The 24,674-nt window shown below is 31.4% G+C and overlaps 3 protein-coding genes across 3 annotated transcripts; 2 read left to right on the top strand and 1 right to left on the bottom strand.

The window, feature by feature from the left end:
• Window positions 1–10,416: 10,416 nt before the first annotated feature.
• TRIADDRAFT_53407 (uncharacterized protein) lies at window positions 10,417–12,809 on the top strand (the record flags this gene model as incomplete). The annotated part of the gene is made up of 7 exons (XM_002109929.1): window positions 10,417–10,606; window positions 10,799–10,930; window positions 11,130–11,334; window positions 11,457–11,625; window positions 11,716–11,820; window positions 11,965–12,112; window positions 12,250–12,809. The coding sequence occupies 7 exons, from the start codon at window positions 10,417–10,419 to the stop codon at window positions 12,807–12,809; spliced, it is 1,509 nt and encodes a 502-aa protein (XP_002109965.1).
• A 1,225-nt stretch (window positions 12,810–14,034) lies between these two features.
• TRIADDRAFT_21768 (uncharacterized protein) lies at window positions 14,035–16,566 on the bottom strand (the record flags this gene model as incomplete). The annotated part of the gene is made up of 10 exons (XM_002109370.1): window positions 14,035–14,124; window positions 14,220–14,297; window positions 14,389–14,499; window positions 14,699–14,816; window positions 14,905–15,079; window positions 15,208–15,241; window positions 15,332–15,408; window positions 15,784–15,842; window positions 16,229–16,320; window positions 16,432–16,566. The coding sequence occupies 10 exons, from the start codon at window positions 16,564–16,566 to the stop codon at window positions 14,035–14,037; spliced, it is 969 nt and encodes a 322-aa protein (XP_002109406.1).
• A 1,419-nt stretch (window positions 16,567–17,985) lies between these two features.
• On the top strand, window positions 17,986–22,841 carry TRIADDRAFT_21689 (uncharacterized protein; the record flags this gene model as incomplete). The annotated part of the gene is made up of 24 exons (XM_002109928.1): window positions 17,986–18,143; window positions 18,354–18,407; window positions 18,577–18,646; window positions 18,811–19,008; window positions 19,104–19,199; window positions 19,286–19,324; window positions 19,431–19,475; window positions 19,570–19,749; window positions 19,833–19,917; window positions 19,990–20,062; window positions 20,141–20,219; window positions 20,294–20,413; window positions 20,528–20,628; window positions 20,723–20,798; window positions 20,889–20,975; window positions 21,058–21,171; window positions 21,246–21,332; window positions 21,422–21,497; window positions 21,591–21,700; window positions 21,791–21,994; window positions 22,082–22,198; window positions 22,314–22,362; window positions 22,442–22,553; window positions 22,670–22,841. Coding segments are annotated over 24 exons (2,502 nt in total), but the record flags the coding sequence as incomplete, so codon positions are not given.
• Between the last annotated feature and the right edge of the window lie 1,833 nt (window positions 22,842–24,674).

Genomic DNA, 24,674 nt, shown 5'->3' with positions numbered 1-24,674 from the left:
AAACCGTTACGCTTTTAAAGATGTTATATATCAAAAATGTTACATGCTTCTTATTAGTCATGTATTGTTTGAGTTGTTTATTGTTAACTATTGCACTTTTAGCATACTGACCATCTACACCGCAAAATTTTTTAATAGCTATAATTATAATTATTGATACTCATAGAAAAGTAAAATTCGCTACTCGATAAGTGCAGTTTCCAGTTTCCCTTTGTAAAACTTATCGCGTAATAATTTATTTCCTTATTTTAATAATTTAGTTCAAAGTTAGGATACGATAACTGTAAATGCAAATTTCCTTATAAATTAATAGCCAAACTTAATGCCATCTAATCATCTACCAGTGAACATTTATTGCAATACTTCTTCCTGATTTGATCAACCCAGGTCTGAAATGTTAAAAAATTAGTTTAAACTGACAAGAAATGAATATTTCTGCATTATCGAATATATTTCAATGACTATCAAGACATTCAATAGATTTCATTAACATACCTTTATATTCATATCAATTATGCGATCTTAACATTTATGCACAGTGATATAAGACTTATTTTGACATTTTAGAGCGACCCAACAATGGCTTACAATGCAAATAATATAATTTATCTATCAGAGTACAAATCATCTAAATATTGAAAAGTAATTTCTTGATACGTTTAAGCAATTTTGTTCTATTCAAATCGTCTATTTACAGCATAATTAATCTATTATTGATATCTCGATGGATTAAAGTTCTTTTGTTGTTGTCTTTAGTTAAACATTATCAGATAATTGTGAAGGTTCATTCCATTATAATACTTTGTTGGAGAATATCACATGAAAGAAAAATGGATGTTTGAGCTGTGTATCTATATAGGTAGGCAATCGTTACCTAATAATAATATTTTATCTAAGACTATACCCAATCAATTTATCTTTAGCCAAATATAACCGATTTATTCATGACTATATCATGTAAATACTACTATCAAATTTTACTAGCAGTAAGCTATTCTTAGAAATTAAAATTGTTAGTATACATTATACATTAGCAATTGAATAATCTAGGAGTTATTTAATTTTATCCTGGTGAGATTGCCATAAATCATTACTACTACTAGTCTAGTTGAGCATCCTAATATTAAATATTATTATTTAGATTAGTATAGTACTACGATCCGTTGCTACTTTCAATAAGATAATGTTATTTCAATCATTCTTATAAGTTAATAATCGAATCATGATTGATTATTGGACTGATAAATTATCCCTACCAACTCATAGTTTTCGGTTCAATCCCTCATAATGCTAACTCATTAAATATACGTATAAATAAATCCTTGAAGGCTTCATATTTCTCATCCATCATATGGATATCTCTATAAAATTGCCCTAATCAATCCACTCTAACCACTACACCTACTATAAATGATTAACTCTTCAAAGTAATGACCACTAGAAAGTGTTTCCAATATTAAGAATCATTTGTACCTGCTACAGATGAGACAGACGTGGATTATATTCTCACCTGTCATCCCCAATTTATCCTTAATTGCAAATGAATCGAATAGCTATAACAAGTCCATCAAAAATATCAAAATCAATCAGACTAGTCTAGACATGATCATAACGATAATTTTTTATCACGTGAATATTCAATTCATGATGAGTTTATTGTATAATACTTCTTCTGAAGCTAAGCACCTTAACATGGCCGTATTACCGTATTTATTCCTTCGAAAATTTTAAAAAATATCACAGAATTGCCTAAATCGCCTTTGATATTTGCTGGGTAAAAATAACTGTTCAGCACTCCATAGTCTCGTCTTATCAGTTCAATTATGTACACTCCATTTATTCACTTGTAAGCTAGCAGTAATGTTAAAAATGTTGTTAGATTTTGCAAAACGTCTTAGAATTGTCTTAATTCCTTTTAATACCTGTCCGTTAGCTTAGCAGATACGTGAGTTAGCTCGTTATTTAGTTATAAGCCATCAGCAAATTAAAACTGTTATAAATATTCGTAAGATAAAATCTATTAGCTTAATAGATAGTACAATTGCCTCATTAGATCAACTTTAATTGACATGTCGCATTTAGATAGAAGTCATCAGTAACTTAGAAAGTACTTTATAGATTGGGTGTTAACTTATCCAGCATAGGATCTGGATATACTTGTAGTGACATCCGATGAATTTATGATTGTCCAAACCTAAATTTAATTTATTATTGATCGGAATTGTTCATTTGCGTTATATCTGACATACTAATCATATTACGGAATTGAAAGTAATATTATTGATAATAATGAAACATGCACATTTATCATAAGCACGGTACTAGAAATCGTTTGCAGGCGTTATGATAGATTAAGTATTCATAAGAAATAGTAGATAATAGTTATATTGCACAGCTAAAAGGTAGAAAATAGAGACTAAATATCCTATTATGGTTTTGATTATGGATCTTAGATCTCACAGTGTACATGATTAGGCCTTAGGTACGCTAGAGTATACAGTCAGCTAATTTTTTTCTCCCACACAAAGCAAACTATTGACAGATAATTATAGTCAGTTACGCTCAGTCATTATGCTTGACCTTTTCACTAGCAGTATTGGCATGCTTGCTTTCAGTGAATATAGAAAATAAATAATTTAAGTTCATTCAATGTATTGGAATTGTTTGATATCTATCATTTTCCACTTGTTAGTAGCTAATGAATAATGCTCAATGATAGTAAGAAATTGCTTTTCTTCAGTAAATATATAGTTGTATATTGAATTAAATTGTGTTTGATATCTATGACAATTGTAGAAGCCAAGGTATAAATCTTTAGTAAGTTTATAATTGCAAATTATAAATTCAGTCAAGGTGCAGCTTCAATTAAGTTAACTTAAGCTAGGGTCGCTCCCAAATTCAGAGGATTAGATTATTGTATTGTTTACTATAAATTTTCATGCAAGAGAGTAATTAGTTGAACTATGTACAGGACGTGAATTAAAATTATATTTTTACTGATTTTGCTGTAGGTAAATCATATCTCTAGTATTTCTAGTGCTAAATTACGATATTTTAAATAAGGGCATTTAGAAACTGTTTAGTTTTCTTTCTGAAGAGGTTCTGAACAGTAATTTTTGTACTTGATAACAATATTGATCAGTAAATTGTTACCACACTCATCACCAGGCACTTCTAAGAGAAGTCCCTGGCGATCACCTTGATCTTAATTTTCCAAACAATAATCATGAGCGGAATTCATAATTATAATGACAGCAATAAATCAACTCTTGGTCAGCCCTCATTTATAAGTATTTTCGTTCACGATTTTGCTGATCCGATGGCAATGACAACTAATAAATCATTTCGCGGTAATTCGTGAACAAATATGCAAAATTTAAATGATAAAGAAATTATTCGGTGATAAATCACAACTAGTACTCAGCTTTTAACCTTAAAATTTACAATACCTTCAATACATTTAATAACTGTCCTATAAATACTAAATTTCAATAATGATTAATAATGATTTCTTAGCATTCATATTATTACATGCCTTCCGATAATTTATTTTAGATGTTAGATGAAGGATTTATAATACCATTTAAGCAAATATTACGATAAATTAAAATTAGATGCATGTCAATACATCAAAGTCTCATTTCTCCTGATCTTCTTTCGATAAATTTTCTCCCAAATTTTCAATGCAGTCATTCTATCTTTATCTGTTACGTAATTAAATCTAAATGGACTATAATCATATGCGATATTATACCATAGAAAATAAAATCTAGAAATAATTAACGTATCATGAAAATTTATCTCCCTTCCACTTTTGTATATCTAGACAATCTGAAAGAATAAGATATTAAGACGTAAAATTATTGGATACATCAAATATCTTGGTCCAAATACTAATAGAATTTAGTTATAGAAGGAGAGATTAAATTTAAATCGATAAGCTTACTCATATTTAATATTAACTAGGCAATCTAATCAAAGAAATATTAGATAAAACGATTCTTATAAAAATTAGATTTAGCTCACTTCATGTTCTGCAGACTTTTCTTATTTGCACAATATTCCTAAGCAAGAGCCATGTTTCTTCAATCGCAAATATACTTTAGACAACGACAGGAATTTTTAGTAACGTTGCTCAAAGGATCATCAACTGAAATTCTGTAGCTCCGTATCCAATCTTTAGTCAATCAATGCCATTGCTATCAGTTTATCCAAATGAATGCTAGTATGTATCGAAAAGAAATCATTAATGTAAAAGTATATCGAACGGTATCTGGCAAGATTTTCCTATTTTCGAATCCTACTGGATTCGTAAAATATTAATCTCTTTTGTAATAACTCGACTATCTTCGTAATTTCATTCGAAATAGAGCTACTGCAATCAATTTTTGACTACAAAAGAGGAATGAAACCAACTAGTCAAGTTTCAATTCTTATCCTATTTATTTTCATTCCTTTTTAGCTAGGGTTGTATTCTTTTACCCGCTATTCAATACCTACTTCAAGGCATAAAAAAAGAGGAAAAATATAATATAATCATTAATTCTATACCTATTTCAGCTACAATTTGATACTAGTAGTGATTGAAAATTATTGCCAATATCAATAATTAGTCAGGAGTGTGATTCGAAGGAATAATTATAGCTTTGTTAGGATTAAATATTTTTTTGGTCTCTTATATTCTATCTATGTATATGCATGTGGATACTATAGCAGTTCAATTGTTCGTCAGAAAAGCATTAAGATGAAAAGTATAAACTTTGATTTTCTCTACATATGAAAGGGTAAAATAAAATAGAAGACTGATTTGACCGGTATTATCAGATAAGCTGTGCATATGACACGTAAGAAAGATTAGTATTTTTGGATAACTATCGTACTCGTGGAAAAACAATTTATATCAGTATATCCGAACAATATATGATCGTAATTGATGACATTCCGACAACTAAGCCGTATAAGTGCGAATTAAAATAACTGAATGTATGTTCTAAATATATAAATGAACAAACCGAAAATGCAGTAAAATAAATAGCGAACTAAATGTACATGTAACGGATAGCATTCTACCATCAAGAGGATAAATATGAATAAATATCATCTTGATATTTAGTTTCAATATTTGCTGTACAAAGATCAAATAGACATAAAACAAATAAAGATGTTCGGATGTAATACTGAATATAGGCCGGATCATATCCAAATATGGCCCGTAGTCATAGGATAAAAGTATAAAATATTAGTAATTTCATCGATGATGGTCTTATTCTATCATAAAAGATCAATACAAATCTTACCTTTTCCGCTATCAAGGTTGAACAACAATACTATTATTGATTTTTTATCTTGTCAAATTGGAAAATAATTGAATTATCGCAACTTATCTACAGTTAATTTTCATTTATCATTCCCTTGTGATTGGCTTTATTTTACCCACCTGTCTCTAAGATTGACAACAGACATATTATCAATCAACATGATGATAATAAAAAATCGATTACCATCTTACACTATAGATATTTATTTTATCTTGCTAATCTAGTATCTTTATATCAATCTGTGATTGTCTTCAATTATTCCTCGTTGACAGCACTAGTTGTTGATGATTGAGTTAATTATACGTTATTTATTTATTACTGACATCACATCACCCTTTCATGACGGCTTAAATAATGAGTAGAGAAGATACCGTAACTGGTAGCATCACCAAAAGCTATTTAAATGATTCAATTCTCATTTTATTCGGTAAAATATTCCTAGCTTACCTTGCTTCTATCTCTTACTTACTCACTCACTTTCCAATTTGCAAGTAAAGTGATACGTGATATTATTACATAACTCTAAGGTAAATGGTAACGGATCTCTTTTCTTATTTCTTTATCAGTATTTTTAAATAGTCTTGGGGTTTTGCTGGTATTTGCATTATATTCGTCATTGAGTATGAAATTTTTAGGCCTTTTTTCTAATTCTTTGACTAATTTGATATCTCAATTTTTGTCTAGGATCATCAATTTTCAGAAACTGTGGTCTTTTTAATCTAGTGAAAAGGTAAAGCAAACTATTTACTTACTAAGGTTTTCGATGGAGAATGTAACCATGTATCTCATAGAATTTGATGTCTAACTTAAAAATACCAATAGCTAGCAATAATATAAAAGACCTGCTATTAAAATTTAAGAATATTAAATGAATATTACTAGTAAAATTTCATTAGCATCCTCTAGCTAAGAGATAAAGGATACCTAATGTCCAAAGCAAATCTGCATACAGTTATTTATGCCTTGCTATAATTTTATTGCAGTTAAAAAAGCGCTAAATTGCGATCATATTTAAGATTGCAAAATCGAAGGTCTGCTATATTTTTTCATTCTTAGATTAGTCTCATTACTTCCTAAGAGTTTATTTAATGTCGTCTTAACTTAGTAAATAAAAACATGGAGAATGATGTCTAAGCATGGCATCAAGACAAATCCCTAATAGTAAAATTTTGTTGATATGATCATAATTTAGCAGACAATATCTCTACGTGTTTGTGACTACAATATACGCAATCCTTAGATTTATAACAGAGTTAAGAAATATCGCTAGGTTAACGTAAATAGTTTCCCAATATCTAATGAGCCATAACTATTAAGCAACCTTTGATAAGAGATTATTAATTCCATAAAAACTGCTACGTGTAGAAATCCGATAATAGTTGGCTGATATTTAGTATTAAGAGTAGCTTCATTCAATATGGAGTAGTAGCTTAACCTATAATTTAATTTTTCTTCTATTTTCCAAAATCATTCAGGTCCCATCTTAGAATCCCACATTCCACACCTTTTTCCTCGAAATTCAAAGGCTGCAGGTATATTACTACTCGACTACCGATCTTGGGATAGTTATTTAGGTATCCATTAGAATCGAACCGTAGTTTTCCTCGACAGCTATTTCTAATACCCTGATTGATGATCATAATAGAACAAGTACAGTTACTAGATGAACTTTGAAGTAATAAAGTTTAGCCTTTGATTAGTTATCTTTCCTTTTACAGTAATTATACCGCCTATTAGTTTCCTAAATTCAAGTTACTTAATTTTATAACTATTTTCGCAAACAAATTAACGTTATCTAATTATTCAAACCGCAATAATAAACAATATTTTTTCCGAAAAAAGATGACATATTTATTTACCAAAAAGGCCTGCTTTTACTCAACATATAAACATCTAATAATTTTATATTAATGATACTATCTTTGATAGATATGAAATGACATTAGGTCCAGTCTTTAGTTTTGCTTTACCTCTAGAAATATGAAACTAAATTTACTTCATCTGAGCATAATCATAAATATTATTTTGCTAGGAAAATGACATTAAGGGCAAAATCTGATCTAAGTCAAGATAAAAACAATCAGTAGTCACATTCGAGTAAATAACATATTTACAAAGTATAAAATTCATTCCTAATTACGAAACATGCAATAATCCATGACATATTGTCATTATTACTGTAGTTTCAAAATTTACAAACTATGGATAATAAAATAATTGAATACCTTTGCATCATTAATGAATCAATTAATTATAATTATAATATCTGAGAGTGAAGATTTAATATAGTACATTAAATTGACCTAGAGACCCATCAATTTTTACTACCGGTATTGAATAAATAATCAATACTAGGTTATATATATGACTATTTACAATCATCGTTCCGTATCATGGACAGGAAATAATGTATTAATTGAGTGCTAATCTATTATAAATTAAGATATAAATATTTGAATATATTGTCTTTCTTTATTAACATTTTAATATCTAAAATTTAGTAGTTAAATAATTAGTTAAACAATTTTCTACCTTAGTTATCATTATATAAGTCTATTATTATAATCATTAATTATAATGGTGAAGATTTAATCTGCATTTAATTCATACGGAAAGGCCCCAAAAAGCTATTATTGCAATCATACATGTATCTATAGCATACTGTAAACACTGTATTTATAAAGAAACAGGGATACTTACTTATTAATCAGTGTAACTATACTAAGTAAGTTCTATTGGATCCAAGATTTCTGGTAAATACAGCATTCCTTATATCTGTTTTGAAGTAAATAGGTATTAATAGATCATATCTGCGTATTACAAGATACAATTTTCAAATAATTATTGCGCGCATAAGCTGCTGTTCTACTAAGAATAGGAACTTAAGTTGCTTCCACTTATAAACTAAAATAGTTTCAGTAGCAATAAATTCTTAATAGTATCATTTAAAATGTCGCATTTAATCAGTATAATCATCAGCGCTATGAAAATACGGTGAATTATTGCTAGATAGAAATTCAAATCTAAAGTCAAAAATCAATATTTTCGTATATCTATCTTTCTATCAATCACAAGTTATTGCAGCTCCGTAGCCTCGACCATACTAGAAAATTTATCTTAAAAATATGATCAGACAAGATGTATATAATCAGTACTAATAAAGTAATTTCATTTCCTTTTCTATCAACATCATCGACTTGGGTCAGTTTTAAATCTAAATTTTAGTTTTACGAGCAGAAATTCATTAACTTTTTAAATTAACCAAATTACCGGTATAAATCCGCCATATATAATTATATTAATACTTCCCGAGTTAAAAAAAGAAATGAAGAGCGTCTTAATAATCATTCCTATCGTAATATTATCAATCAGAAAAGATAAATGGCATTTAGTTATTCCTAATCTCATTTCAGTACTTCAGATTACTATAATAATTTATTGGTAAGAGGTTCGATTTTGCCATTTTTAGTGGAGACTAACATACATAAAATAGATACTAAACGCTCTTTGTCTATAATTAATATAAAATGAACATTATTATTGTACATTGGTGATCTTTCTTATCTTAAGCTAATTAGAAAGTTAGTAAAGGATAAAATTAAATTAAAAACTATAAGAAAATTTGGGGATAATCAGCTTAAATCTGTTATCGAATTAGCTCGGAAGTGAATAATAAATCTATTCGGATTAACATTTTATGCACAGATGTGCCTTAGATATTATAAGATAATAAAAAAATGTCAATAATGCCATTAAGTGAAGTTAAGTTAATTAAGCAGATAAAGCCTCATTTTAATAAGCATTCAAATTATTATTATCGACAGAAGTAAGCAATCAACTTCGATCAAAGATTGTTTAAAATACGATAACTTCCAAATCTGGCTATGGCTCATCAAAATAACTGCTTCTATGCTAAATCAAATCCATATTTTCCAGCCGACGCTGAAGTAACATCTAGGTAGGACAAATTTGATATATCGCTATATTATATAATTACTTTACAGTAGAATAAATATTGCAGTATACTTTAAAGATATGAATCTATCCTATAAGTATAATAGTTAGTTTTTTAAAGCAGTAAGATGTTACCATGAGTCTTTATAATATCTATTTCACATTACATATTTCAGTAAAGTTTGTGCGTAAATAAAACTTCGATGGTTACATTTTTCAAAAGAAGAAGATATTGTCATGAATCAAACTTAATATTTGTATTTTTTAAATTAGCGGGCAAAAGAATCTGAAAGATGCTTATAGCTACACTTTTCCAAGGCCAATAACTGTAAATAGCAATGTAATCATGTACGATAATAATCCAGGGCAACAGCAGTATAATCAATTATATCCATATGGTAATTGTCAGGGATTAGAAATAATTCCTAATCAATCAAATATCACGCTACCAGAAAGACAGGAAGAAGTACTTAATCAAAACGATTATATCGTAAGCTAACATGAATGAATAAAAATTAAAATATTGCAGCAAATTCAACAACTATTGAAGATAAAAAATTGATTATATACCTCTTTTCGCCTGGACAGTTCCGTAGTTCGCCATTCAGGCTTATAATAGTACAGTATATAGCGACAGTAACTACAATCAACATACTGATATATTTATATTTGATAAATGCGTAATATTATATAAATGAATTCAATTTTAACACTGCCATTAGTCTCTTCTCCAAAGTTGCATCTCTACTATCGCAAAGATAGATTTAACTATTACATTTGCTATCATATCAACGATCATACTGTAAATCATATCGTATCTTGGATTATGTAGACACCGCTTCCCTCTAATGATATCGAAGTCTCTACATCTAATCAGAACATGGGCCTCCATCAATATTATTATACTAAATCAGCAGAATCATATCAAGCTGATACTTTGTCTTATTCATGCTATAATAACCGTAATTATGGTAACGATGATGATGGCGAAGACGACGATGAAGATGATATGGACGATAATAGTGGAGGAAATGAAGACGATGAAGATGACGATGATGATGATGACGAGGATGATGATAACGATAATGATAATGATCATAATAATGATAACGAATTGATTCAATCAACTAGTTTGCTAGTTAACATGGATCAGCATAGTCCTATTGAGATGTCAGCGCTTGGCCAATCTTTCCGCTGTGATAAGTGCGGTTCGCCCTACGTTGTTGACCCAAATCGACGCGGTAATCGAAAGAAAAAATCCAAGCACATGGCATGTCCCAGGCGGAAGTTGGACCCGCAAACCAATAAAATATTAACATTATGCAACGCCTGTGGTAAGCTTCTACTTTATCCTCCTATTTAGATAAGCATTTGTAATAAACATTAAAAATTTATTCTTAATGAATTACATCAAAATGTACATCTTATATTACTATAAATTATAGTTTAGGTAGAAGTGAATTTCTCATTTGATTTAATGTAATAAGATACTAATGATTACTGCATCGAATGATGTGATATTACAGGTTTGGCGTTTAGTCGGAGTAAAAAAGCAAAACCGAATCCATCGCCACCATCATTAGAAATGAAATTAGAATATCTAAAAGAAGCTAAACAATTTACTTCGCGCTTAATTGAGAAGTTTGGTGATCAAGATGGTACGTTTAGTAATTTAGTGTCATCATTTCAATGTTTCAACTCTTAATCCAACGATAGACAATATTACAGAATCTTTAAAATTACAAGTATCTTATAAGAAGCATAAGGTCTTAGATAAAATTTAAAATCATTTCTCATAAAATAGACTTAAATTTAGCAGACATTCACAGTAATCCTAAGTAAAATTTTATATTATAGCGGAAAGATTAAGTTGCCCCAACTTTAAAAAGCATGGATGTGGCTGTCTCCAAAAATATATTACCGATCAAAGTCAAAATGAATCAGAAACTCGTGTACGCCAATTACTTCATTTAATTAAACAAGCTAAAATTTTACGCCAACAAAAGTGCTATGGTTTCCCAAACAGTAACGGGATCAATATTAATTCCACCAAATCAAAGATGTAAGACGACAACACTAATTTGCTTTTTCATAACATAATAACATGACATGTATAAAATAGGTACAAACATCTATTGCATGTCTGACTCGGGATAATTTGTGTACGTCTTCTTGAAAATTTAGTAAAGTCGGTCTTGGAAATGGACATCGAAAATCTAAAGCATTTGAAGAATTTGTGTTAACCCAACGTAAAATTTTACGGGAAGAATACAACCTATGCGAACGAGCAACACAGAAAATCTTAATTTATTCCAACAATTTCTTACATAAGAAATTAAAAACAGATCCTAACGTAAGCCAAAGCAATTAATATATCATTTATTATAAAGAATATTGTATTTTGAACATGACGATAATTACTTTTTATCGATGTTTTTATCAGCAACGTTCAAGAATAACACGAAGGAAAGGAAAAGCTGCTTTAGGAAAATTAAAGCCCATTCAAGATTTAGCTAATGAAAATTGTTGCATTGACAACTGCATTAAGGTACAAGAAATTAATGGATTTTTCTCGTAAAGTATGATAATAATACCTATAGTACATAACAGTAACGAGCCTGATTTTATGAAAAATAAGAGATCGACTGAACTGAAAGATCTTATAAGGGACATGATCTTAATTCTGTTGTAGATTGCTAAAACTCATGCTAAATTACTAGAAGAATGGCGAGAACGAGCAACGTCTGGACAAGAAGAAGCAAGACGCGTCTTAGCTGAAATGTTAACGCCAGCTGGAGGAAGTAGAACAAATTGCTATCGATTTATATCATGGATAACAGGTAAATGCCAATGCCTGTAGTTTAGTAATTTGTATTGGCCTAGTCATCAAGCGTCAATAACAAGTCAAAAAATCAACACGGTAGCGTAAAATTTTCGAGTCTTCATCACTTATGATCTCTGTATTATTATTCTTTAGGATGTAGCCATAGTACAATTAGTCGTGTAAACGAACAGATGAAGAAAACTGGAGGTAGTCGGGAGCCTCCACAACACGGATTAAAACAGTGGTGGAGAAAACATGGCCAACCTAGAAAATCTTGTAAACCGCAAGAAAGATCAGAACAAATGGTGGACAAGACTACAAAATCAGTAAACTATTCACAATCATTTTACCAGCAAAACCTTTACTCGTCACCACCCATAACCAAAACAGAAAGTTTTTCATCATGTAGTCAACATCCACAAGCTATCGCTGACCCTAGCCAATTAGTGGATACATCTCAATACGAACAAGACAATCAAAAACTAATGGAAATTAATTCACAATGGAATAGCTTTCGATCCCAACAGAATAATAACGTTAATTCTAGAAATCATTGTCATAATACGCAAGTTATGCCCAATATGACAACAAATGCAGCTGTTTACAATATCCTTCCATCAGATCAGTACAATGACCAACAATTTACCCTTAACGATTCAACACAGTTGCTCCATTCTGCTACCGAAAATAATAACCCCCAATACAGTTATTAGAATGATTGCTTATATATATTCACTAATTCTATTTTACTAGTGTTAAAACAAGAAATAAACTGTTTACATTTCATAAATAGACTATTTGGTAATTGAATAATTCAAATCTCACTCATGGTACACACAGTGAAACTTGCGAGAATTATGGAATATGTGGTAGATACAATGTACTATCAAAAGTTTCCTACTGTAGTTATTATTCACTAACGGTTAGGACAATTAGGCATATACTACAACTATTGTAGTAATATCTTAATGATTTTTAACATCGGACAGTCATATGCTATGAACGCTTTATTACAGGCTTATATCACGCGGATCAATTTATACATACGATATTTAACGAAATACCATGATCATGCATATTTAAAATGTAGCATGTTCAACAATAATCAATACATGTATAAGATTATAATCGCACTGCGATAAAATAAAAATTTAGATCAATGAGAAGTAGTTCAAATTTCTTAAGTAGTAAATAGACTGCCAATTTTAGCTTCTTTGGATGAAAATAAGTACCAAATACATTAGAAATAACAATTTGTATCTTTATAATAATAGCATCAAGTTGAATATCAAATATAAAATCGAACAAAGAATAAAGCTTTGAAAAGATATATAGCACGATAGTCAAAGTAGGTGTATCAATTTTTTCAATTAGGAGGAATATAATCCTAAGCATAAGATTCGATATCAAATCTGATAAACATGAGATATTTTGTAACAGGCTTTTTCACTCGTTTCGCATGCAGTACTCACATTTTACTCGAATCTATGTTATCTTCAATTAGTTATAAAAATGTAGTCAATATACTGATCACCAGTAAAATAGATAAAGTCAAGAGAACATAGATAGCTGAAGCTATTTGCTTTGTTTCATATGGATTATAAGATAGTGCCTATAGAATAAATTAAAACATCATAATCAAGATAGGGTAGGTATACTCAGCCATCTAAGAGTCTTTGTATATCCACATCTAATTTGAGCGTAATACTCGCATAGTATAGCGTATTAGTAATTTGAGTATTCGAATTTAAAACTTGATCTCTTTTCTTGCGCTATGATTAAAAGTAACTTACTTCGATGAGCGGAAATTGAGTAGAATATTGTCGCCTTGCTTCGTAATGATCGTTCTGGGATGTTAATAAGATGTCCTGACTGAAAAGTAAACAAAAAGAATATCATTGTTCAGATAGTAACAGTATCTATCCAACGTCATTCTCATTACCTAAGTTCTTTACTCCCATCGACACTAACAGAAACATTTACAATTTCAATGTTTCTAACACTTCCAAAGAAATCTGTAATGGGAACCTGCAAATTGACACCAAGAGTATAAAATGGTTTATATAATGACCGTTTTCGAAATAATCGTGGCATTAACTTTTGCTTATTTAAATTAATTTAACCTTAGTGAGATCTCTTTTATATAGATCAGTTCGTATCTTGGTGGTTGACATTACCAGAGATCTATCAAAGGACTGCAGCTTTTAAAGAAAACGTAAATTATTAGCTAAACAATTTTCAGCTATGTCTCAAACTCCCGGTAGCATCTATAAATGAGCTTGTGATACGTACTAAATAATGCATTTTGTCTTTGCTGGTTGGTTTAACTCTTTCAAGATACGACAGCGTATAATATGTCCAACTATCAATTACGGCAACGCCAATTTCAGGATCATGATGATGCTATATAATAAATGATCAATTAAATTTGTTACATCAAATTTTTTCATTCGTATGAGTTATATCAAGCTTAGATTAAAACAAAACAGTAACAAGTACGCACGTTGAAAAGTTTACAGTTGATACTCATTAATATGCTGTAACTATAGTATAAAATGCCGTGGATAATATAATGAATTGAGCGATAGTAAAAAGGCATTACCGAGTGAGAGTCTTCTCCAACGTGACTACTGGCAACACCCAAGATGTTAGGTGAATAAAATTTTTCAAGCATAGATGCAGCTTGACAAGTATCGATAGCAAAAAAGATTTCATGATAGCTATATTGAGGATGCATGTAGAAATTTTTGAACTAATCAAAAAAAGTTAAACAGGGTAAAAACTCATCTATCACCACATCTTATCTACCGTCGTTTTTGCCACATCTGTTCGAATGCGTTCGCTAATTCAACATCACTGATTTCTTCGGCATCTTGAAATTTTAAGAATCCATTGCCTCCATGACCAGTCATATAAACTAATACATTACTACGTTCATCTGTTAGTAGCCTCTTCGATCTAGGTACACTATCAGGCAGTCGACCTTTAAGGATAACGTTAAGAACATAGATAAGTACATTAATAAGGTAATTCATTTGCGGCTAAGAATACATGCAGCTAATTTAAAAATTTTATTATCGGTGTTGTTAAAAGTGTAGTAAAGCCATTTACCGGTTAAAACTCGAACTAAGTTCTCCACGGTGACCTAACGTACAGGATGAAGGATTGTATACTCAGCTTCGACTTGCTATATTAACGCAGATCTTGGTGAGTAAAAAATATTTGATAGGCTTACCTCATAGCCTCTATAATCAACCTCAATGTCGTCCCCATAAACGTTAATCTGTTGATTGGCATTATTATATACAGTACCTACCCCGATAATGCAAATATACCTTTGTTACGATTATTTTCCTAACGTATAAATTCTTTAACAAATGTTCAATTTTGCGTCTAGTATATGCGTCTAATACTCGTATAGCATGAAATTCATACTAAAATTGGAAATGGTACATTACTTAACATTGGTAATAGTAAATATCAATTTTCAAGTATCTTGCACTTTTAAATATGTCTATTACATCCAATAATTTTTTTGAGATATGATCTAAGTCATTAATGTTTCATTTCTTACATATCTACTTGTACAAGTGCAACATTTAATAACATTTATAGAAAGTATAATATCGTGCTCAAGTCCAATTTAGCCAAGTAAAAATCCTATTACAAGCTCTACATAATTTGCACCTGACTTGGAGTTTCTAGGATCACAAGCAACATCATCAGCGAGCATGAGGATAATTTGGCTAATATATGAGAATAATTTAATAGAAAAAAGTTTAAATGCAATTAGTCGATACAAAATAAGCGCACAAAGTATTTATTAGGGTACAGTAGGGAAACACACTAGAATATGTTGAAAGATGTCCTTCCGTAGACGTAATTATACGATAGTATGTACGAGTTTACACCAGTGCACAGGCAAATCAAGGTTGTAGTAAGACAAGATTTCTATCATCTAATCGATTTAAATTAGCTATACCTGATATTATAATTCAGAAGTTAATTTACGTTGCATAAACAATAAGTTGATGACTGAGTAGTCAGCTAGAGTAAGAAAACATTAAAGAACTGTCGATTGCAATAGCTTTGCTAGACTGGAATTGTTCCTTGTATGTACTGTGTTACATACCTATCTGGAATACCCAAACGTTTAACACTGCGATAGATGGATAATGTATTTGCAATATGACGATAGTTAAACCAATAGCGCGAAGTACACACCTTGAAAATATGTAAGTACTGGTTAGAATGTGAATTTACGTTTAAGCTGAAAGTTTGATTTGTAGCAAGACAGCTGAAAGCTGAGCACTATCCATTCAATTTACGTCTTACCAAAACAGCCCAATTATTAGTATGTCCTCTTTTAAAGAATTGTTCTTGACTTTCTATAGCATAGGAGGACGTTATTAAGACTAAAGCGATGATAAAATACAACTTGAATAAGCGATAGCTGCATTTAGCAGCCATTTCATTCATTGGCTTGGTAGCAGTTGTCATGGATTAATTAATGAATAGCCTGAATAGGAGGAGATATCTTCCTATTTATTGTGGTTGAACGTGGTCCAATCCCTTCTCCACGATAAGAAAATGTTTTTACATTAAGAAATCTCTATTACGATTCCTTCTATTACTGTGCTGTATGTAGAAGAAGTGGCTTTTAATGATTAATTGGATAAAACTGAAAATTGCCGAGGTCCAATTGGGTTTTCTTTTGCGAATTTCTTAGGCTCCGTGAGCCCGAATTGGAGCAGAAATCTTCCTATTTGTTGTTGTTGTTGAACGTGGTCCAATCCCTTCTCCACGATAAGCAAATGCTTTTACATTAAGAAATCTCTACCACGATTCCTTCTATTGCTGTACTGTATGTAGAAGAAGTGGCTTTTAATGATTAATTGGATAAAACTGAAAATTGCCGAGGTCCAATTGGGTTTTCTTTTGCGAATTTCTTAGGCTAAGCCTGCATGAGCTGGCATGAGCGGCATGAGCAGGAACATTGAGCACCCACTGTACTGCACACTGGGTGTACCGTGTACAGAAGGATAGCTGTAGAATATCCATTGAAGGTGCAACTTACCATGTATTATACTAAAGTGCAAAGTACTGTATTATACAGTAAATAATTAGTGTGACGATAGCACGCATGCTCTACCTTAGCACGTTGTCCGTCCGTCAGTATGGTACGATGTGGTAGAATACAGTATATCTATTATACTGAAGTGCAAAGTACTGTATTATACTGTACACTGTACAGTACAGTAAATAATCAGTGCCGATAGCACGCATGCTCTACCTTAGCATACTGTCCATCCGTCAGTACGGTACGATGTGGTAGAGTACTGTACAGTACAGTATGTATGTACAGTACAGTATTACAGTATACTGAAGTGCAAAGTACTGTATTATACAGTACAGTAAATAATCAGTGTGCCGATAACACGCATGCTCTGCCTTAGCATCCTGTCTGTCCGTCAGTGCGGTGTGATGTGCTACAGTACAGTATGATGTGGTACAGGACAGTACAGTATTCAGTACACTAAAACACCCCTGAATGGGCTGTAGACAGGACGACTGCACGCTGGACAGTACTGAAGCAGAGGGGGAAAATGCGCTAATCAACTGGCTTCAAACTCTCATCTGCTCGCTTTTCCTCCATTGGCATTGGCATTGGCATCTTGAAAGAAAATCGATACATGAAATTGCAAAATTGATTCATAATGCCAGTGGTTGTACCGTCTTCTAAAGTCCAGGATATGGTCCTGGTAAGTGTATGATTTATTATTCAGAGGATGAGAGAGTGAAGAATAACTGTAGTGAGATGGTAGAAACGACAAGGGGAAAAAAGCTTTTGCTTGCCATGTTGGCTAAATAGCTCTTTCTGTATTGTTCGTTTTGCAGGAAGAATCGGATATTGCTTTCGAAGAGGAAATTTTACGCAATCCTTATTCGGTGAAATTTTGGATGCGTTATATTGAACATAAAGCCAACTCACCTAAACAAGTCATCAATTTAATACACGAACGGGCATTAAAAGAACTCCCTGGCAGGTTAGTACCACATCAGAATGCAATACTCTTGTTCTTGTTTTTCTTCTTGTCCATCCAGCTTCATACTCTACCTCCATGATGATCTTGGTCTACATGACGATGGAATAGTTTATTCATTTCTTGCCAGTGTGTATTTCTCATACTTGCTACTAAATGACAATCTTATTAAAAAAAAAAACATTCTTTTTTCTCCTCTACGCGTCTCTTTAGCTATAAATTGTGGTATAATTATCTAAAATTAAGAAGGAAACAAATTCGAGGAAAGTATGTATCTTAAATGATAATTCATTCACCTTAATTATTCTTGCATAGATCGGATTAATTTATCCGCCAACATGCATTAATCTATACCTTCCATGTTAGAAGGATCCAACTTTTTAAATTTTTACTTATATATATATATCATGCTCTATTATAACTTGTATTGGCTTAGATGCATCAATGATCCTGCATATCAAGATGTTAACAATACTTATGAACGAGCTCTCGTATTCATGCACAAGGTATGTATCGGTTCAATCGGCTACAATAAATTCCTATTTGCCTAATTTGTTTGTATCACCGCTTTATTATGCAACGATCAAAGTAGACAAATGTACTCTTTACTGTATTTAGTAATGAAATGAATAAATCAATTGAGTACTTCTTTCCATACGTTGTAATACAGATGCCTCGTCTATGGATCGATTACTCCCAATTCTTAGTAGATCAAAAATTTGTATCCAGAGCACGTCGCACCTTTGATCGAGCTTTGCAAGCTTTACCAATAACCCAACATCATCGGATATGGCCATTGTACCTAAAATTCGTTCGATCCAGTGGTATCCCAGAAACTTCTGTTCGAGTGTATCGACGCTATATCAAAGTTAGTATACACTGATTTTATTATCTATTTATTCGTGATCCGATAAAATCGTTATCTCACATTCAAACATGCTAATAATTAATAATTGCTATCAGCTGTGTCCGGAAAATTCGGAAGAATTTATAGAATATTTACTATCGATTGATAGAATTGATGAAGCTGCTGGTAAACTTGCTGAATTAGTAAATAGTGTAAGTCGATACAGTCAGATAAAATTCAACAAGAGTAAAAGAGTTAGAAATAACCGGATATGCAATTAATATTTTCTCTTCCATAGGAGAGTTTTGTATCAAAAGAAGGCAAATCCAAGCATCAGGTTGATAAACTAATGAATAAATTTACATTTTATACTTAGTTTAAGCTTTTACTACACAACATTATTGACGTGATACCTTCCAACTACTGTACTATAATTATGTTAGATGTGGCAAGAATTATGCACACTAATTTCTAAAAATCCAGATCAGGTAATCTGAATGAATGATATTCCAAATGATACAACCATAAAAATTGTCTAAAACTGAAAATTAAGTATTGGATAATTTATCTTTCTCTTACTAGATAAAATCCATTAAAGTAGATGCTATTATTCGCGGTGGATTGAAAAGATTTTCCGATATGGTCGGTCAATTATGGAATTCCCTGGCCGATTTCTACATTAGAAGTGGACATTTTGAAAAAGCTCGAGATGTTTATGAAGAAGCGATCCAAACTGTTAATACAGTTAGGGACTTTGGACAGGTGTCAACTAATTTTATCTGATCCTCCATAACCTTTGCTCTTTAATAACATTCTAATACCGATCTGTCCATATCACATCTCAGGTATTTGATGCATACGCACAATTTGAGGAAGGTATGCTCAATGCAAAAATGGAAGCCACGGCTGAATTAGGACCCTCTACTGACGGTAAATTTACTTTTATCCTTTGTAATTGCTATGTAAATTTTAACTAAATATTATTTCATATTGATACTTCAGACGATATTGATATCGAATTAAGACTGATGAGATATGAAGAGCTTATCGACAGGAGACCTATACTTCTCAACAGGTCCATCGTGACTACAAAATATGCTGCCTGCGGAGTTTTACATCGTTTTAATTTATGAATATTTTTTTCACGTTATAGCGTTTTATTACGGCAAAATCCTCATAATGTTCATGAATGGCACAAGAGAGTTCAGTTGTTCGAAGGAAGCCCTCAAGATGTAATTGTGTAAATAGATCAAAATTTTACGTATTAATAACTATACTCCTTACATTTTGATGCTACAATCGACAGGTAATAAAGACATTTACAGCTGCTGTGCAAACGGTTAGTCCTACTGAGGCATCTGGTAAGCCACATACTTTATGGGTAGCTTTTGCTCGGTTTTACGAAGATAATGATCAATTACCTGAGGTATTTCTTGAAATATTTATCATTATAATTTGATTGAGTATGGTTAATTGATATTCGTAGAGTTTAAATCATTATGCGAAATTAATTCTTACTACTCTCGATTTGGACCAAAAGGCACGTATTATTTTTCAAAAAGCAACAAAAGTTCCCTTCAAATATGTTGATGACTTAGCTGCCGTGTGGTGCGAATTTGCTGAAATGGAATTAAGGCATAAGTAAGTTTTAGGAGTTACGCAAACTTTTGATTTTATTTTTTTAAACTTTAGATCATGTATATAAAAATAACTTCAATATGTCAATTACTTTTAGAAATTATGATAAAGCACTCGATGTATTACGTAAGGCAACTGCCGTACCTTCACGGCGTGCAGAGTACTTCGATGAGGTACTAGCTTGACTTTAAAAATTGCCTTTATTTGATTATGACCCTTGATTTGAATGTACTAATATACCTTTTATATATGAAACACTTTAGAAAGAAGCTGTACAAAGTCGTGTTTATAAATCGTTAAAGTTATGGATGTTTTATGCAGACTTGGAAGAAAGCCTCGGAACGTTTGATGTATGCGTCTAATATTGTTGTATCTTGTATGTATGATGCTTCCTGTAAACGTAATATCCTGATATATCTATCAATACGATAGTCTACGAAAGCTGTTTACAACAGGATCATTGATCTAAGGATAGCCAATCCTCAAACTATTATAAACTTTGCAATGTTCTTGGAAGAAAATCATTATTTTGAAGAAGCTTTCAAGGTATGTCTATTGTACTGTAATCAAATTTTAAATCTTTAACTGACCATTCACTATGAAATCACTATAATGAACAGGCTTATGAACGGGGTATTGCGTTATTTAACTGGCCTCACGTATATGACATTTGGTTGACGTACTTAAAAAAGTTTATAGCTCGCTATGTAAGGAATTATGAACTTTGCTATGTTTAACTAATATCAAACCAATTATGTATTAAGTATGTCAATTTTATATCTAATTTTTATGATAGGGCGGCAAAAAATTAGAACGATCAAGAGATTTATTTGAGAACGCTCTTGATAATTGTCCATCGAAATTTGCTAAAAGTATATCTTATATTTGACATTCGCTAAAAATTTACTTATCTAATGTATGTATAAAATTTGGCGTAACCTAATTGATATTAACGACAATTCCAGCGTTATACTTGCTATACGCAAAGTTAGAGGAAGAATATGGGCTAGCCCGCCATGCTATGGCTGTTTATGAACGAGCTGCAAGTGCTGTTTTACCAAATGAAAAATTTGAGGTTAGTACTAGCGGTAGACCATCATCTTGGAAAGGTCGTTACGGTTGTGATGTACGTATTTCTAAGTGTTTTTCTTTTTATTCTTTGTAGATGTTTAATATCTACATTAGCCGCGCAGCTGATGTATTTGGATTGCCATATACGCGCCAGATATATGAACGTGCAATTGAATCTCTGCCGGATGATAGTACTAGAGAAATGTGTATGCGTTTTGCGGATCTAGAGTCGAAGTTAGGCGAAATCGATCGGGCTAGAGCAATTTATGGCTATTGTTCGCAGCTTTGTGATCCGAGGGTAATTTTGTATATGTACTTTTGAACTGTTCTTTATTAGCGTAAAGCGTTAAGGTAAAATGAAATTTCTATCTTGTGTATGATGCAGAAAGAGGCATCATTCTGGAAAACTTGGCATGACTTTGAAGTACGTCATGGCAATGAAGATACCTTCCGTGAAATGCTACGCATTAAACGTAGCATACAGGCTAAATTTAACACTAAGGTATGTTTTGCTTGAATTACTAGATTAGAAAGAAATTGGAAGCTCTTAAAAATCTGTAGTAATAGAAATTTTAGTAGAAACCGCACAGGTAAATTTATACTATTCATTGTCCTAGATAAACTACATGACAGCCCAAATGCTTCCGGGATCAGAGTCTAGTGGAGGTATGTAATTTAAATTTTTGACACATTATACAAGTGTTGAGGTAATTAAATATTGCTTTCTATGTATAACAAAAAATAGCTGATCCAGGTAGTGACGATATGAAAAAACTTGAAGAACGTGCGAAAGCAATCATTGAAGAAGCTAAACAAGATCAACCTAAAGTTGGTAAACGGGATATTTTATTTATCAGGTAAAATTTTATTAAAATAATTCACAATGATCAATGCTTATGTGTACTGTAACAACCATGTTTTGTTAATAAAAAGATCGTCTAACTCACTCTTTCAATATTACTTTATTTTATAGGGGCGATACAACTCAGGAAGAATCAAAAGAGGCAGTTATGGCATCTAACCCGGAAGAAATTGATATAGACGATGACGATGATGATAATGATAATGATGTAGAAAAAGTGCCTGCACCCGGTATGACCTTGATAAGGACATCTATGTTCTGTGTACCATATACGCATGCCTAATATTTAAATATTAACTTTTCATATCCGCAAATTACAGAAGTCACCTTGGAAGAAAGGATGGTTCCAAGCGAGGTACGATTATTACTCATTAATGTGTTTGAATTAAAGTTACGATTTATTTATTGAGCGACAAGAGCAACGTATATATTTAAATTATCGTACCGGTGATATTTTATCTTCAATTTTATATATTTGTGACATTTGAATTGTACAAATATTAAAATTAAGTCCGTATGATTTTAATTTCTATAGGTATTCGGTAGTATTCCGGAAGAAAAGCAACTTGAAGTTCGATCTCACGCTAGACAAAGTTAGCGTTGTCGTGCATCTATTCTACCCGTCTAGGCTATTTTTTATAATATTAGATTCTTACGACTATTTAAGGAGTTTATGCATAATTCATGAATGTTATCACGCGATCATAAAATCGGCTAGTTACGTGGCGTATTTAAAAAATTTTCTCTTCTACATTGTGAAGTGATCATGTAAATTTGCTACTACCATTACCATCAATCGGATTTTTAGTATATTAAACTTGTTATCAACGATATTAAAATTTGTTGTCAGGTATTTAAAAATAATGCTATTTCTCGTACAAGATGTACATGAGTAAGATATTATTACGGATAACATTGTCCTTATATTAATAGCACGTTACGCATTGTATATTTCAAACATCGATTAGAATATAAAATAGATGTAGTATTTACTGTTTACAATAAAGACAATTAAATCAATGCCGTTGAGAACAATGAACATAAATCTGGATTATTTTTTATTGATGAAGAATGGTGGCGAAAATATCAGTCTATCGCTTTAACTAGAGTCAATAGATATTATTATAAAAATTTGACAACACCAACTATTAAATTGAAACCTGAATGAATAGACTGAAAGATGTATAGAATTTTGTAGGATTTCAATAATTCAATAAGTACTATATTAACCGAGATATTGGTATGCAAGTATAACAGCTAGTTAAAAAATTATCGTAAATTATTAGATATAATTATGTGTGGATATATATATGGAACGATTACATACTATTGAGCAAAAGTTGAAAATATTTACTATATTGTGATTGTAATTGTACAAATATTGATTGTTAAACCTTGAGAATGTAAACTAGAGTTGCCATAACAACAATTACTTCGAGCGTGAGGAATGAAATCTATTACAGCGCAATGTATTAATTGACATCATAACGTCAAGAGTGAAATAGGTCAAGTAACTCCACGTCGCCTTAATAACTGTAAACGTGTAGGTTACTTATTTTTAGTACCGCAATTACTGTACTTGAAAATATCCTGGCTTAACTACTATTTTGCTCCTATTCCCTTACACTTGGAATTATTTGGAAGTAATCCATTTCCTACGACCAAAATATTCTACTTGATAACACTGATCATCTATTGATTTATTACTCTTTTTCGAGTGTCAATCTAATCGATAGACACTTAAAAGTATTTCCTTCTACTGCTGTTAAAATCGAACATACTTTTGATTTACCATCATCAATTTCATGATTCCAAGATAAAAATCGGCCGTTCACCATTGAAATCAACAAAACTTAAGAGCACTTGATTACTCAATAAAATTTATACAATCGTAGAGAATCTCTATCCATGTTTCGAAAGAATAGAACATCTATCACACCAGAAGATGAGCCACGAGAAGTGCCTGGTAAATTTGGTTCGGTTACTTTTAATGCTATCAAAATGATCAAAGTAAGTCCTCCTACGCGCAGTAACCGTAAATGAATTTATGATATAAATATCAATAATAATTAATAACTTATAACTTTCATTCGATTTTTAAATAAATATATGATAC

The sequence above is a fragment of the Trichoplax adhaerens genome, genomic scaffold (assembly GCF_000150275.1).
Source record: "Trichoplax adhaerens TRIADscaffold_2 genomic scaffold, whole genome shotgun sequence".
NCBI lineage: Eukaryota > Metazoa > Placozoa > Uniplacotomia > Trichoplacea > Trichoplacidae > Trichoplax > Trichoplax adhaerens.
The sequence above is the reverse complement of the archived record's forward strand: the minus strand, read 5'-3'. Positions and strand labels throughout refer to the sequence as shown.